The 12,920-nt window shown below is 47.3% G+C and overlaps 1 protein-coding gene across 2 annotated transcripts; it reads left to right on the top strand.

The window, feature by feature from the left end:
* Positions 1 to 2,840: 2,840 nt before the first annotated feature.
* On the top strand, positions 2,841 to 11,913 carry LOC127000703 (uncharacterized). Of its 2 annotated transcripts, none has more exons than XM_050864714.1 (2): positions 2,841 to 3,008; positions 9,087 to 10,614. In XM_050864714.1, the coding sequence occupies exon 2, from the start codon at positions 9,087 to 9,089 to the stop codon at positions 10,365 to 10,367; it is 1,281 nt and encodes a 426-aa protein (XP_050720671.1). In that variant the 5' UTR covers positions 2,841 to 3,008; the 3' UTR covers positions 10,368 to 10,614. The 2 variants fall into 2 exon arrangements, with proteins under 2 accessions (XP_050720671.1, XP_050720672.1); XM_050864715.1 differs by having other exon boundaries at positions 2,842 to 3,008; positions 10,613 to 11,913.
* The last annotated feature ends 1,007 nt before the right edge of the window (positions 11,914 to 12,920 follow it).

Below are 12,920 nucleotides of genomic sequence, written 5' to 3'. Positions count from 1 at the left end.
ATTTTCTTTCTTCCATATTTTCTTCTTTTTTTCGTTCGTTCGTTCGTTCGCTCGTTCGTTCGATCGTTCGTTCCTTCCTTCCTTCCTTCCTTCTTTCCTTCCTTCCAACCCTCCTTTCTTCTTTCCTCTGTCATTTCTTTCCCTCCTCCTCCCTTCCTTTTTTTTCCCTCCCATTTTTCCTTCCCCTTTCCTTCCTTTCTCTTCTTACTTATTTCACACTTCCCTTTGCAATTTTCACTCTCTCTCTCTCTCTCTCTCTCTCTCTCTCTCTCTCTCTCTCTCTCTCTCTCTCTCTCTCTCTCTCTCTCTCTCTCTCTCTCTCTCTCTCTCTCTCTCTCTCTTCATTGTGTATTCCTCTCCAGAGATGTGGGTTGCCTTGTTACATAATGGTGGTGGTGGTGGTTGTGGAGGTGGAGGTGGTGGTGGTGGAGGTGGTGGTGGAGGTGATGGTGGTGTTAGTGATGGAAGAATGGTGATAAAAAAAATAGTTGAAGCAGTAAACAAGTAGTAGTAGTGATAGTAGTAGCAGTAGCAGTAGAAGTAGTAGTAGTAGTGGTAATAGTAGTAGCAGTGGTAGTAGTAATAGTAGCAGTAGTAAAGCATTTTGCATTATTGCTAGACAGATATGAGAAATAGAAAAACAGTGGTCACCATTAATATCACAGAGTCCCGAACTATACCACCGTAGCAATAAAGTTTGTCATTCACGCAAAATAGTTTGACATAACTGCAGATTAGATCTTCGCTCGCCTCGTATTTTTCAATTATCCTCCGCTTATTCTCCTCCCTTATGCGGCCATTGCGACGACGACGAGGCATTGTTCCGCAAGGGAAGCTGAACATATACTGTTGTGAATGTGGATACAGCCTTTCAACGTACACTTGCCATGGGGGAAGGGATGTAGAGGGTGAGGGAGAGCGGCATAAGTTCGATGCTTCTCATTCATGTTTTGCTATGAAGTTCCATTTTTTCTAAGGGTCAAATTAATGGTGTTTGCTGTTGTAACATTTGTAGTATTGACGCTACTTTTCTGCGGCAGTGTCGTTAGGATTGTAATTTGTCCGACTATTTTGCGCTTTGTCTAACATCCTGCTGTACTGATGTACTATTTTATGCCTTTGTTTCGAACAATTTCCAATTGTTTCAGAGCTTTGAGCTTTGTCATAAACCACCGATTAGCTGTTTGACTATAAAGCAAAATACTGTAGTAGTAGTAGAAGTAGTAGTAGTAGTAGTAGTAGTGGTAGTAGTAGCAGTTGTTGTTGTTGTTAATATTGTTGTTATTATTGGTGGTGTTGTAGCAATGATTTACAGCCGGATCAAGGAACCCTTCCCTTCCCTTTCCCATCCTTACTCCTTCCTTTATCTTTTACCCCCTTCCCTCGTTCCATCTCCCTTTCCCTTTCCTCTCCCAACAAGGCCCTCCATCTACCTCCACCTTCACCTTTCTCTCCCTTTCTCCTCCTCCTCCTTTTCTAACTTTCGGTGATTAACCCTGCACGGTGAAAGTGTTGGTGGCCTGTCCCTGACTGTCCTTTCTCTCTCTCTCTCTCTCTCTCTCTCTCTCTCTCTCTCTCTCTCTCTCTCTCTCTCTCTCTCTCTCTCTCTCTCTCTCTCTCTCTCTCTCTCTCTCTCTCTCTCTTTCTTACACACACACACACACACACACACACACACACACACGTGCACGCGCGCGACAAAGATATATTAAAAAAACAAAGAAAAAAAAGTAAAATATTATGTATGCATAAATAAATAAATAAATAAATAAATAAATAAATAAATAAATATATATATATATATATATATATATATATATATATATATATATATATATATATATATATATATATATATATATATATATATATATATATATATATATATATATATATATATATATATATATATATATATATATATATATATATATATATATATATATATATATATATATATATATATATATATATATATATATATATATATATATATATATATATATATATATATATATATATATATATATATATATATATATATATATATATATATATATATATATATATATATATATATATATATATATATATATATATATATATAATTTCTAAAACTTACGTAAACGTGCAGAAAAAATGTGTGTGTGTGTGTGTGTGTGTGTGTGTGTGTGTGTGTGTGTGTGTGTGTGTGTGTGTGTGTGTGTGTGTGTGTGTGTGTGTGTGTGTGTGTGTGTGTGTGTGTGTGTGTGTGTGTGTTTTCGTTTTCCACCCAGTAGCATGTTAACCATATCACCATCATCACTATCGTCATCGCAAGAATCAACAGTGATAATAATAATAATGATAATAATAATAATAATAATAATAATAATAATAATAATAATAATAATAATAATAATAATAATAATAATAATAATAATAATAATAATAATTCAATAGTATGATAAGACAAACAAATATATGCAACTGCCAGTGAAGACGAGCAAGACGTGAACATCTTCAAAAACCTGAAAGAAAGTGAAGGAAGGGAGGGAGGGAGGAAGGGAGGGAGAAAAGCGGAGGGGGGAGGGAGGGAGCGATAGAAGTAAAACGAAAAAAGAGAACGTAAGTATGAAAGGAGAGGGGAGGAGGGTGAGAGAAAGGGAGGGTGGAAGGAAGAAGGGAGGGAGGGAGAGGGAGGGAGGGTGAAAGGAAGAAGGGAGGGAGGGAGGGAGAGGCAAGGTGGGAGGGAGGAAGAGAGAAAAGTGGTCTGACAAGGGAGCATCTTGACTACACACACACACACACACACACACACACACACACACACACACACATATATAAGGCGTGGAGGACCAGCCATACACGCATTGCTAAACCAGCGGTGGTAGCGTGCACACACATACAGACACACGCACGCACGCACACACGTTCACTGGCGCACACACACACTTAAGCGCCATCTTTGTGTGTACCTGTGTGTGTACTTTTGTTTGTGTGTGTGTGTACCTCAGGAGTGATACAAGGTGGGATTTTGTCTCCTGTTGTGTTTGATTATTTAGTTTTATCCTTTTTTTCGTTTTTTTTTATCATCATCATCATCATCTTGTTTTTGTTCTTTTTCTTTTTGTTCTTGTTCTTTTTCTTCTTTTCTTCTTTTTTTTTCTTCTTATCATCATCATTATTATCATCTTCCTTTTCGTCTTCTGTTTCTTCTTCTTTATCTTATTATTCTTCATCTTCTTCTTCTTCTTCTTCTTCTTCTTCTTCTTCTTCTTCTTCTTCTTCTTCTTCTTCTTCTTCTTCTTCTTCTTCTTCTTCTTCTTCTTCTTCTTCTTCTTATTTTTCTTCTTCTTCTTCTTCTTCTTCTTCTTCTTCTTCTTTTTCTTCTTCTTCTTCTTCTTATTTTTCTTCTTCTTATTATTATTATTACGTCTATATTTCCAGATTCATTTTATATATTTTTTCATCTTTCTGTCAGTCAGTCAAACATTCAGTCAATTGCTCAGTGTTTCATTTAGTTATGTCACTCACGGAAAAGTCTGTTGGTTAATCCACTTGTCAGCCAGTTAGTCAACCAGTCACCCAGTTAATGAAGTCACTCAGTCGGTCGCTATGTCAGTTATTTACCGTCCTCACATTCATGAATTTCGCTCTATCTGTTACATATTCCCGTATTCATTATTGTTTTTTTATTGATTGATGTACGGTATTGACTGATATATTGATTGTGTGGTTGACTGACAGATTGAATGACTGATTGACTGATATATTGATTGTGTGGTTGACTGACAGACTGAATAATTGACTGACTGATATATTGATAGATGGTGTGCTTGACTGACAGACTGAATGATTGATTGACTGATATATTGATGGATGGTGTGATTGACTGACAGACTGAATGATTGATTGACTGATATATTGATCGATGGTGTGATTAACTGACAGACTGAATGATTGATTGACTGATATATTGATCGATGGTGTGATTAACTGACAGACTGAATGATTGATTGACTGATATATTGTTTGATTGTGTGATTGACTGACAGATTGACTGATTGATTGGGTGACTGATTGGTATGCCACTCAATGATGGCGAAATAAGTCAACAAGGTCACGTCTTTGGTTATGTACTTTATATAGTGATTAGTTAAGTGATGTTTTTTTATTGATTGACTGATGTATTGTTTGATTGTGACTGATTGACGGATTGGATAACTGATTGTGATATTGATGTCAACCATATTGATAGCGAAATAAGTCAACAGGGCTATTTTTATTTGAGAGAGAGACTTACCTTTCGTCACCTGAGCTGCCTTATGAATGGCCTCATTAGCTCTACTCACTTACCATTTCTTCTCCAGCTCACTTTCACTCATTCCTCCATTGTACCTCCCTCCCTTACACCCCTTCCCTCCCTCCCTTTCGCCCCTCCCTCCCCATACCTCCCCCCTTCTTCCCACCCACCAAATATGCAGCTGAAGGGGAGGGGAAGGGAGGATTATTTGTAGTAAGAACAGGTTAGACTTTGAGGAGTTTACACCAATTACAGTGAGAGAGAAAAAGGAAAAAATTATGACTCGTGGTAATTGTTAAAAGTGGACATGTTCAAGATCAGGAAGGGGTAAGAATAGTAACAATAGTAGTAGTAGTAGTAGTAGTAGTAGTAGTAGTAGTAGTAGTGATAGTATAGTAGCAGGAATAGTAGTAGCAGTAAAAGAAGGGGAATATAGGACCTTTCACCCCTCTCTTCTTCCCTCCCTCCCTCCCTCCCTCTCTCTCCCCCTCCTCTCTCTAAGGACATAGTATTGGAGGAGCGGAATAAATTTAGCTGATGATGTAGTTGATACAAAAACGATTGAAAGGTTTTTGGTGGAGTTTAAATAAATTGATGGACGGTAGGTGAGTTGTTGAATAACCCGCCGTTCTCAAGAGCCGCCGTGTGTAGGCCGTTGTCTGGCTTATCGTTGTTTCCTTAGATGAACGTTTTCTGAACCTGGAGGGCGAGTCGGCTTGGAGGAGTTTACCGTCTCCATGTTGTAATGCTTATGTTGCTCCCCTGTTCCATTCCCATTCTGTATTCTACTCTCTCTACTGTCATTGAGTCTTTCTTTTTTCATATCCCTTTCTGCTCTTCAAGGGAACTCTCTTTGGGTATATATCATTTAGTTTTGTTTCCCCTTGATGCGTTTTCATGGATCTCAATAATAATAATAATAATGATAATAATAATGATGATAATAATAATAATAATAATAATAATAATAATAATAATAATAATAATAATAATAATAATAATAATGTATTTGTGTGGCTCCTGTACGTGCTACTGTGTGGTTGGGCGGGCAGTCGGTGATGGATTCTCTTATTAGTGTCATGAATGTGCTGGTCACTGCCACACCCCGAGACCTCCGCCAAGGGGTTCGGAAATCAGTATGTCCCTGCTACTTCCACTACTACTACCATTACTCTACTACTACTACTACTACTACTACTACTACTACTACTACTACTACTACTACTTCTGTTGTTGTTGTTGCTGTTGTTGTTGTTTTGAAGAGGCAGCGTTTAAGGTTTTGCAAGACGCTTTGTTAAGTCTGTTTCCTCTCCCCTTGTCTCCTCCCTCCCTCCCTCCCTTCTCTCCCTACCTCCGTCCCTCTCTCTTTCCCTCCGTCGTCCTTCCTTCCACCCGTCCATTCCTACTTCCCATTTTTCCTTTCCCTTTCCTCTCTTCTCTATTTTCCTTCATTCTCTCTCTCTCTCTCTCTCTCTCTCTCTCTCTCTCTCTCTCTCTCTCTCTCTCTCTCTCTCTCTCTCTCTCTCTCTCTCTCTCTCTCTCTCTCTCTCTCTCTCTCTCTCTCTCTCAATATCTGTCTATCTATTCCTTCCCTTTTTCCTTTCCCTCCTATCCTCTATCCCTCCCTCCCTCCTTCCCTTCCTTCCCTAGATTTCCCTTCTCTCTTCTTCCTCCTTCCTTCTCTTCCTTCCTTCTCTTCCTTCTTCCTTCATTCCATACGTTTTCAGCCTCTCCATCTCTTTCCTCCCTCTTCCCTCCCTCCTTCCTTTCTTCCCTCCCTCCCTCTCTCCTTCCTTCCCTCCATCCCCAAGATTTCCCCTTTCTCTCTTCTTCCTCCTTCCCTCTTTCCTTCCTTCTCTTCCTTCCCTCATTCCTACGTTATCAACCTCTCCCTCTCTTTCCTCTCTCCCTTCCTCCTCCCTTCCCTTCCTCCTCAAGATTTCCCCTTCCTCTCTTCTTCCTTTCTCCTTCTTTTCCTTCCTTCTTCCTTCATTCCATACGTTTTCAGCCTCTCCATCTCTTTCTTCCCTCTTCCTTCCCTCCCTCCTTTCTTCCCACCCTCCCTTTCTCCTTCCTTCCCATCCTCTCTTCTTCCTCCTTCCCTCTTTCCTTCTCTTCCTTCCTCATTCCTACGTTATCAACCTCTCCCTCTCTTTCCTCTCTCCCTTCCTCCTCCCTTCCCTTCCTCCTCAAGATTTCTCCTTCCTCTCTTCTTCCTTTCTCCTTCTTTTCCTTCCTTCTCTTCCTTCTTCCTTCATTCCACACGTTTGCAGCCTCTTTATCTCTTTCCTCACTTTCCTCCTTTCCTCCATCCCTCCCTTCCTCTCCTAGGTTTCCTTTCCTCTCTTCTTCCTCCTTCCCTCTTTTTCTTCCTTCTTTTCCTTTCTCCCCTTTTCCTACGTTATCAGCCTCTCCATCTCCTTCCCTTCTTCCTTCTTCCCTTTTTCCTTCTTTCTCTTTCTTCTTCCCTCATTCCATACGCTATTAATTTATCCATATCCTTCTTCAATTTCCTCCCTCCCTCCCTCCCTCCCTCCTTCCTTCCCTCCATCCCCTATATTTCCCCTTCCTCTCTTCTTCCTCCTTCCCTCTTTTCCTTCCTTCTCTTCCTTCTTCCGTCATTCTATACGTTTTCAGCCTCTCCATCTCCTTCCTCAGTTTCCTCCCTTCCTCCCTTCCCTCTCTCCCTCTCTCCTTCCTTCCCTCCAGCCCCTAGATCCCCCCTCCTCACTTCCTCCTTCCTTCTTTTCCTTCCTTCCTCCTCCTATGGTATCATCCTCTCCATCTCTTTCCTCACTTTCCTCCCTCCCATACCGTTCCCATCTGCTTCCTTCCCTCCCTCCCCGTCACTCCTCCCCTCCACCTTTCTCCTCCGTTACGCCACTGAGGGGAGAGAAAACGTACCTACTTGACCTTTCACCCCTCTCTTCTTCACTCCTTTCCTCCCTCCCTCCCTCCCTCCCCCCCTCTCTCTCCCCCTCCTCCCTTCTTAGCATGCAAACGTTGACTCAGAGATGCGTTACGAAACGTCTCTCTCTCTCTCTCTCTCTCTCTCTCTCTCTCTCTCTCTCTCTCTCTCTCTCTCTCTCTCTCTCTCTCTCTCTCTCTCTCTCTCTCTCTCTCTCTCTCTCTCTCTCTCTCTCTCTCTCTCTCTCTCTCTCTCTCTCTCTCTCTCTCTCTCTCTCTCTCTCTCTCTCTCTCTCTCTCTCTCTCTCTCTCTCTCTCTCTCTCTCTCTCTCTGTGTGTGTGTGTTTGCATGTGTGTGTGTGTGTGTGTGTGTGTGTGTGTGTGTGTGTGTGTGTGTGTGTGTGTGTGTGTGTGGCGGCAAGGGTGACTCTCTGGGTTAAGTCTCCCTCAACATCTCCTCATCCTTCCATTCATCTCTAGACACTATTGTTGGCGCCTCTTGACGCGGCTCGGTCCCCCGCAGCAAGCCGACCCTCCGCACAGCCTTGCAAAACAAAAGTCCCCGCGCCGCCGCTGGTGTGTGTCAGGCGCGGGACAATTATAGTCTGTTCCTCCATTGTAGGGGGTTTGAATGGAATGCCACTCTCCCTCTCTACTTGCTGCATTTGAGTCCCTTTATTTTTTTCTTGCTCCTCCACCTTCTCCCACACGTGGGTCCCTCTGGCCTTTGGTGCAACACCATAATGCCTCTTTCACACTCTCCAGTCACCCCGTGGACCCGGCTCCCTGCCGGCGTGGACCTTGACTAGATAAATTAAAAGTTCATCGGTGTGTTCCTACAACGGAAACAGATGGATCGCAGGCAACTTCTGAAAGTCCTGTAGCTCTTGCATTTAAGGAAAAGGAAAAGGCAGAATCCACTGGAGACAACCTCTCAACGAACAGAGAGATACTCAGGCTGCATTTGCTATCCTGTATGAAGAATTGAGAGAGGATGATTGCTATCCTGTATGAAGAATTGAGAGAGGATGATTGCTATCCTGTATGAAGAATTGAGAGGGGATGATTGCTATCCTGTATGAAGAATTGAGAGAGGATGTTGCAGAATTCTTTTGAGCAACTACTTTTTTATGTCCATGGACACTTTTGATGAGTTGCTGCAGTGTTTAGACAAGAGCACACACCATGAGAACACCGCATTGTACTGCACACTTCCCTCCATAAAGACGCAGCCAGATTACAACTCTCGTGTAGTGCTTTAACGTCTTCTCCCGAAGTACTGGTCTCTCCTCAGCGAGATGTTAGTTGGCCAGGGTCTGCTGTCGTCACTCCGTGCTCATAGCAAGTCAATCAGTGGATTAGCGTGGAATTACTAGTGGGTGACAGCCATGCCAGTCAGGGGACCGGGCCATTGCCGCCTCGATATATATCGAGACGGCAATGAACGGGCGGAGCATGATTATATCCGGCGTCGGGAGGCAGATCCGCCTTGAACGTGCCGTGTGAAGGTCTCCACAGTTGACTTTAGTTCACGGCACCGGACCGTGCACAGCCACGGCGAGAAGCCGGATGTTGTGAAAGGGTGCCCTGTGTCAACGCCTCGCCATGCTTTGGTCCCATCGCTGATTCGCTGACAGATGGACGGAGCACCAGGAGATGGCGACAGAAAACGGCCCGACCTGACCATTGGTGACTGACCCCAGGCGATGCGTGAGTGTGTGTGTGTGTGTGTGTTTGTGTGTGTGTGTGTGTGTGTGTGTGTGTGTGTCGTGGGGGGCGGCACAGCGGCAGCAGGTGGAGGCTCATGCACGGGAGCAACCTGAGGTGGCTGTGTGGGGCGGCGCCCCCCGCCACGCCCCCCACACACCCACACTCAGCGTTGTTCTCGTTGCAGATGCGCAGCCTGCTGGTGCTGCTGCTGGCGGCGACGGCGGCCTCCTCACAGCTGAATGACGCCTGGCTGAACGGCGGGTACCTGCCTCCGCCGCCGCCCTCACCGCCATCACCAGCACCGCCGCCATCACCGCCGCCAACACCAGGGCCGCCGCCACCCCCGCAGCAGGATCCTGTACCTGCCCCTGGCGGGACCTGCGAGGCGGTCATCAGCACTGAGACGGAGGTGGTGACGGTGCCGTTGCTGGTGACGGAGACGGTGGTGGCGCCGGGCGGCACCAGCGTGGCCGTGGTGACGGGCGTGGTGGTGGAGACGGTGGGCGTGACGTCCTCCTTCATGGCCATGGAGCAGCACCAGGTCCTCGTCCCCGTGACGCGCACCTACCGCGTGGTGGCCGCCGCGCTGGCCACCCTCACCGAGCTGACCACTGCCGCCGCGCCGCCGATCACCACCACGGCCGTCATCACCAATGCTGTCACCATCACGGAGGTGCAAGAGGAGGTAGTGACTAGTCTAACGGAGGAGCTGGTTCAGGTCACCATAACCAGCGAGGCAATCGACACCGTCACCGATACCATATACGTCACTGACTTGGCCACCGAGGTCACCACCCTCATCACCACCTATTCACCGCCGGCTGTCACAGTACCCGTCGTCTCCACCACCGTCATCGTGGTGACCAAAGAAATGGTACAAGCCGATCGCACGATATTAGTGACCTCCGTAACGGCCTTGACCAGTGAGTTGGTGAGTGTGGTGACCCCGGAGCCCGTACTGGCAACCCAGGTGGTGACCAGTACAGAAGTGGTGACCCGGAATAGCGTGGTGACGGAGGAAACCAGCATCATCGTTAGCAGTGTTGAGGTGGAGCAGGTCGTCACCACCGCTTTCGAGGCCGTCACCACCACAGTGCTCACGACTGACCTCAACACGGCGGTCATCACCGCCACCACCACGCTGCTGGTGGACGTGCCGGTGCTGGTGACAGAGGAAGTGCTGGTGACCTCAACCGAAACCGTAGTGGTGACTGTCCCGCCGCTCCCCGACGTCGTCATCACCACCACAATAGAGATGGCTGACTTGGTGACGGTCACGGGCGCTCCGGTAGTGGTGACGGAGGCAGTGACGGAGGAGGCGGTGATGGTGGAGGTGGTGACCGAGACGCTGCCGCCGGAGGTGGTGACGGTGACTCAGATGGTGACTGCCTCGTGCGGACACCAGCAGAACCAGCACGGGGGTTACAGTTACAACAGGCCCGCCAGAGCTTTCAGATTTGGATAACTCATAACCTGACCTCTAGCCTAGGATGACCTCCAACTATTTTTTCTTTCTATCTATCTATCTATCTATCTTTATCTGTCTATCTATCTATCTCAGCACCACCCATGAGGAGTTACGCCTGGTGTGTGTGTGTGTGTGTGTGTGTGTGTGTGTGTGTGTGTGTGTGTGTGTTACCATCGGAATAATCAACATCATTACCTCCTCCTCCTCTCCGTCCCCTCCCCCCCCACCCCCTCCTCCTCCAGATGCGGGGTGCCGTGGTGGTGCTGGTGGTGCTGGCGCAGGTGGTGTGGGGTGCCAAGTTACCCCTTCTAGATGCCTCGCCGAGCCTCAATGAGATCCCGGATTGGGGGGGTGGCGTTCCCTACCTGCTACCCACACCTTCGGGAACGGGGCCGGTGCTGGACGTGGTTGGATGCGCCACCAGCGTAACCACCGTAACGAGCGAGGTGGTGGTGATGGAGGTGGTGACGGAGGTGCAGGAGGGCGAGGCAGTGGTGGTGACATCAACGGAACTCGACACCACAACCCTGACGGAGGTGTTCAGTGAGGTGATGACCATGACTGTCACCTCCACGGAGTACACCACCACGGCTGTCACCACCACGGACACCACCACGGACACCACCACCATCTCCTCCTCCACCACCCTGCCGGCTGAGACCATCACCGCCACCGTCACCGAGACCGAAGTGGTTACCGAAGTGGCGACGAGCACGAGAGTCGAACTGGAGACTAGCCTAGTGGAGACGACGGTGGTGGAGACTCTCAACTCCGTCGTCACCGTCCCACTCGCCGTCACCACCACGTACACCACTCTCATCACCACCGAAGAGGCCATCACGCTGCCCGCCGTCACCGTAACAGTCCCGGAGCTGGTGACGGAGAGCTCGGTGGCCTACGAAGTCATACCAGGGAACAGCGTCACCGAGACCGTCGCCGTCACCAGCACCGTCATCAGCACCGTCATCACCACGCTCCCGGCCGTGACCTCGGAGGTGGTGTCAACGGTGGTGGTGGCCTCGGAAGAGCTGGCTGTCGAGACGCAGCTGGTAACGAGAACGGTGACGGAGGCCGTGACGGAGACGCAGGTGGTGACGCAGACGGAGCAGCAGCTGGTGACGGAGGTGCAGACGACGACGGAGTACATTGAAGACACGGTGACGGCGACAATCACGGTGCAGAACCCGGTCACTTCTGTGGTAGAGGAAGCCAGGCTAGTGGTGGTGAGTGTCACCTCCACGCTGCCACCACCACCGGCCGTCACCATCACCACCACGGAGATCCAGCGCATCCCCATGACCGTCACCGCACCAGGAGGAGTCACCACCGTCGTCACCACCGTTCTTGTACCTGTCGTCAACGTCGTGACCTCCACCATTGCGGCCCCGCCCGTCACCTCCGTCATCTCCGTCAGTGTTCCATGCCCGGCCCCCGCCCCCGCCCCCACAGGCTACGACTACAACAGGCCTCCTATCCCCTTCAGATACTAGTGACTCCTCTTCCTCCTCCTCATTCTCCTCCTGCTCCTCCTCCTCCTCCTCCTCCTCCATGCCAGGCCCTTTGTCGCCTACATTGGATACAAATGACTCCTCTTCCTCTTCTACCAGTTCTTCTTCTTCGTTCTCCTCCTCCTCCTCTTCTACCAGTTCTTCTTTTTCGTTCTCCTCCTCCTTCTCCTTTTGCTATTCCTCTTCATGATCTTCCTCCTCTTTCTAAAACTCCTCTTCCTCCTCCTCCTCCTCCTCTTTCTCCTCCTAGTCCACCTTTGCTTTAGTATGATAACCCCGGGTACTTCATCTTCTTCTTCTTCTCTACCTCTTCTTCTTCTCTACCTCTTCTTCTCTTCCTCTACACCTTCTTTTCCATGTTATTTTCCTTCCCACTAATTTCTACTACTACTACTACTACTACTACTACTACTACTACTACTACTACTGTTACAAAGAATCACAAAATGACGTCCTATTCTTACGTTGTTATTATAGTGTAGTTTATTTTAAATCTTTATTTGAGTTTTGACTGACTGACGGGTTGAGTCCGTCTGTCTGTCTGTCTATCTGTTTGTCTGTCTGTCTGTGTCAGCGTCTGTCTGTCTCGTTTGTTAAGATATATTATACACGTATTTGTATGTATGTATAAATGTTTCCATTGTATTAAGTATGTATTTCTGTGTTTTATTAATTATCCTTTGTGTGTGTGTGTTTGTGTGTAATTCACCTCTTGGTCTGCTGCGGGTCTCTCTCGAGACAGCCAGCCGTTCCCCTACGGAAGAGCACAGAGCTCATAGTACCGATCTTTGGGTAGGGCTGAGACCACTCACACACAACACACCGCGACAACGAGGTCACAACTCCTCGCCTGACGTCGCGTACCTACTCACTGCTAGGTGAACAGGGGCTACACGTGAAAGAAGATAAACCCAACTTATCTTCACCCGGCCGGGGAATCGAACCCCGGTCCTTCTGGTTGTGAGGCAGACGCTCTATCCACTGAGCTACCGGGCCGTGTGTGTGTGTGTGTGTGTGTGTGAATTCGAATACACTGAAATGG

Source organism: Eriocheir sinensis, chromosome 19 (assembly GCF_024679095.1).
Source record: "Eriocheir sinensis breed Jianghai 21 chromosome 19, ASM2467909v1, whole genome shotgun sequence".
Lineage (NCBI taxonomy): Eukaryota > Metazoa > Arthropoda > Malacostraca > Decapoda > Varunidae > Eriocheir > Eriocheir sinensis.
This window is presented reverse-complemented; position numbering and strand designations above follow the sequence as displayed.

Coding starts and splice junctions, on each gene's coding strand:
- LOC127000703 (XM_050864714.1), top strand. CDS start 9,087: ATGCGCAGCCTGCTGGTGCTGCTGCTGGCGGCGACGGCGGCCTCCTCA.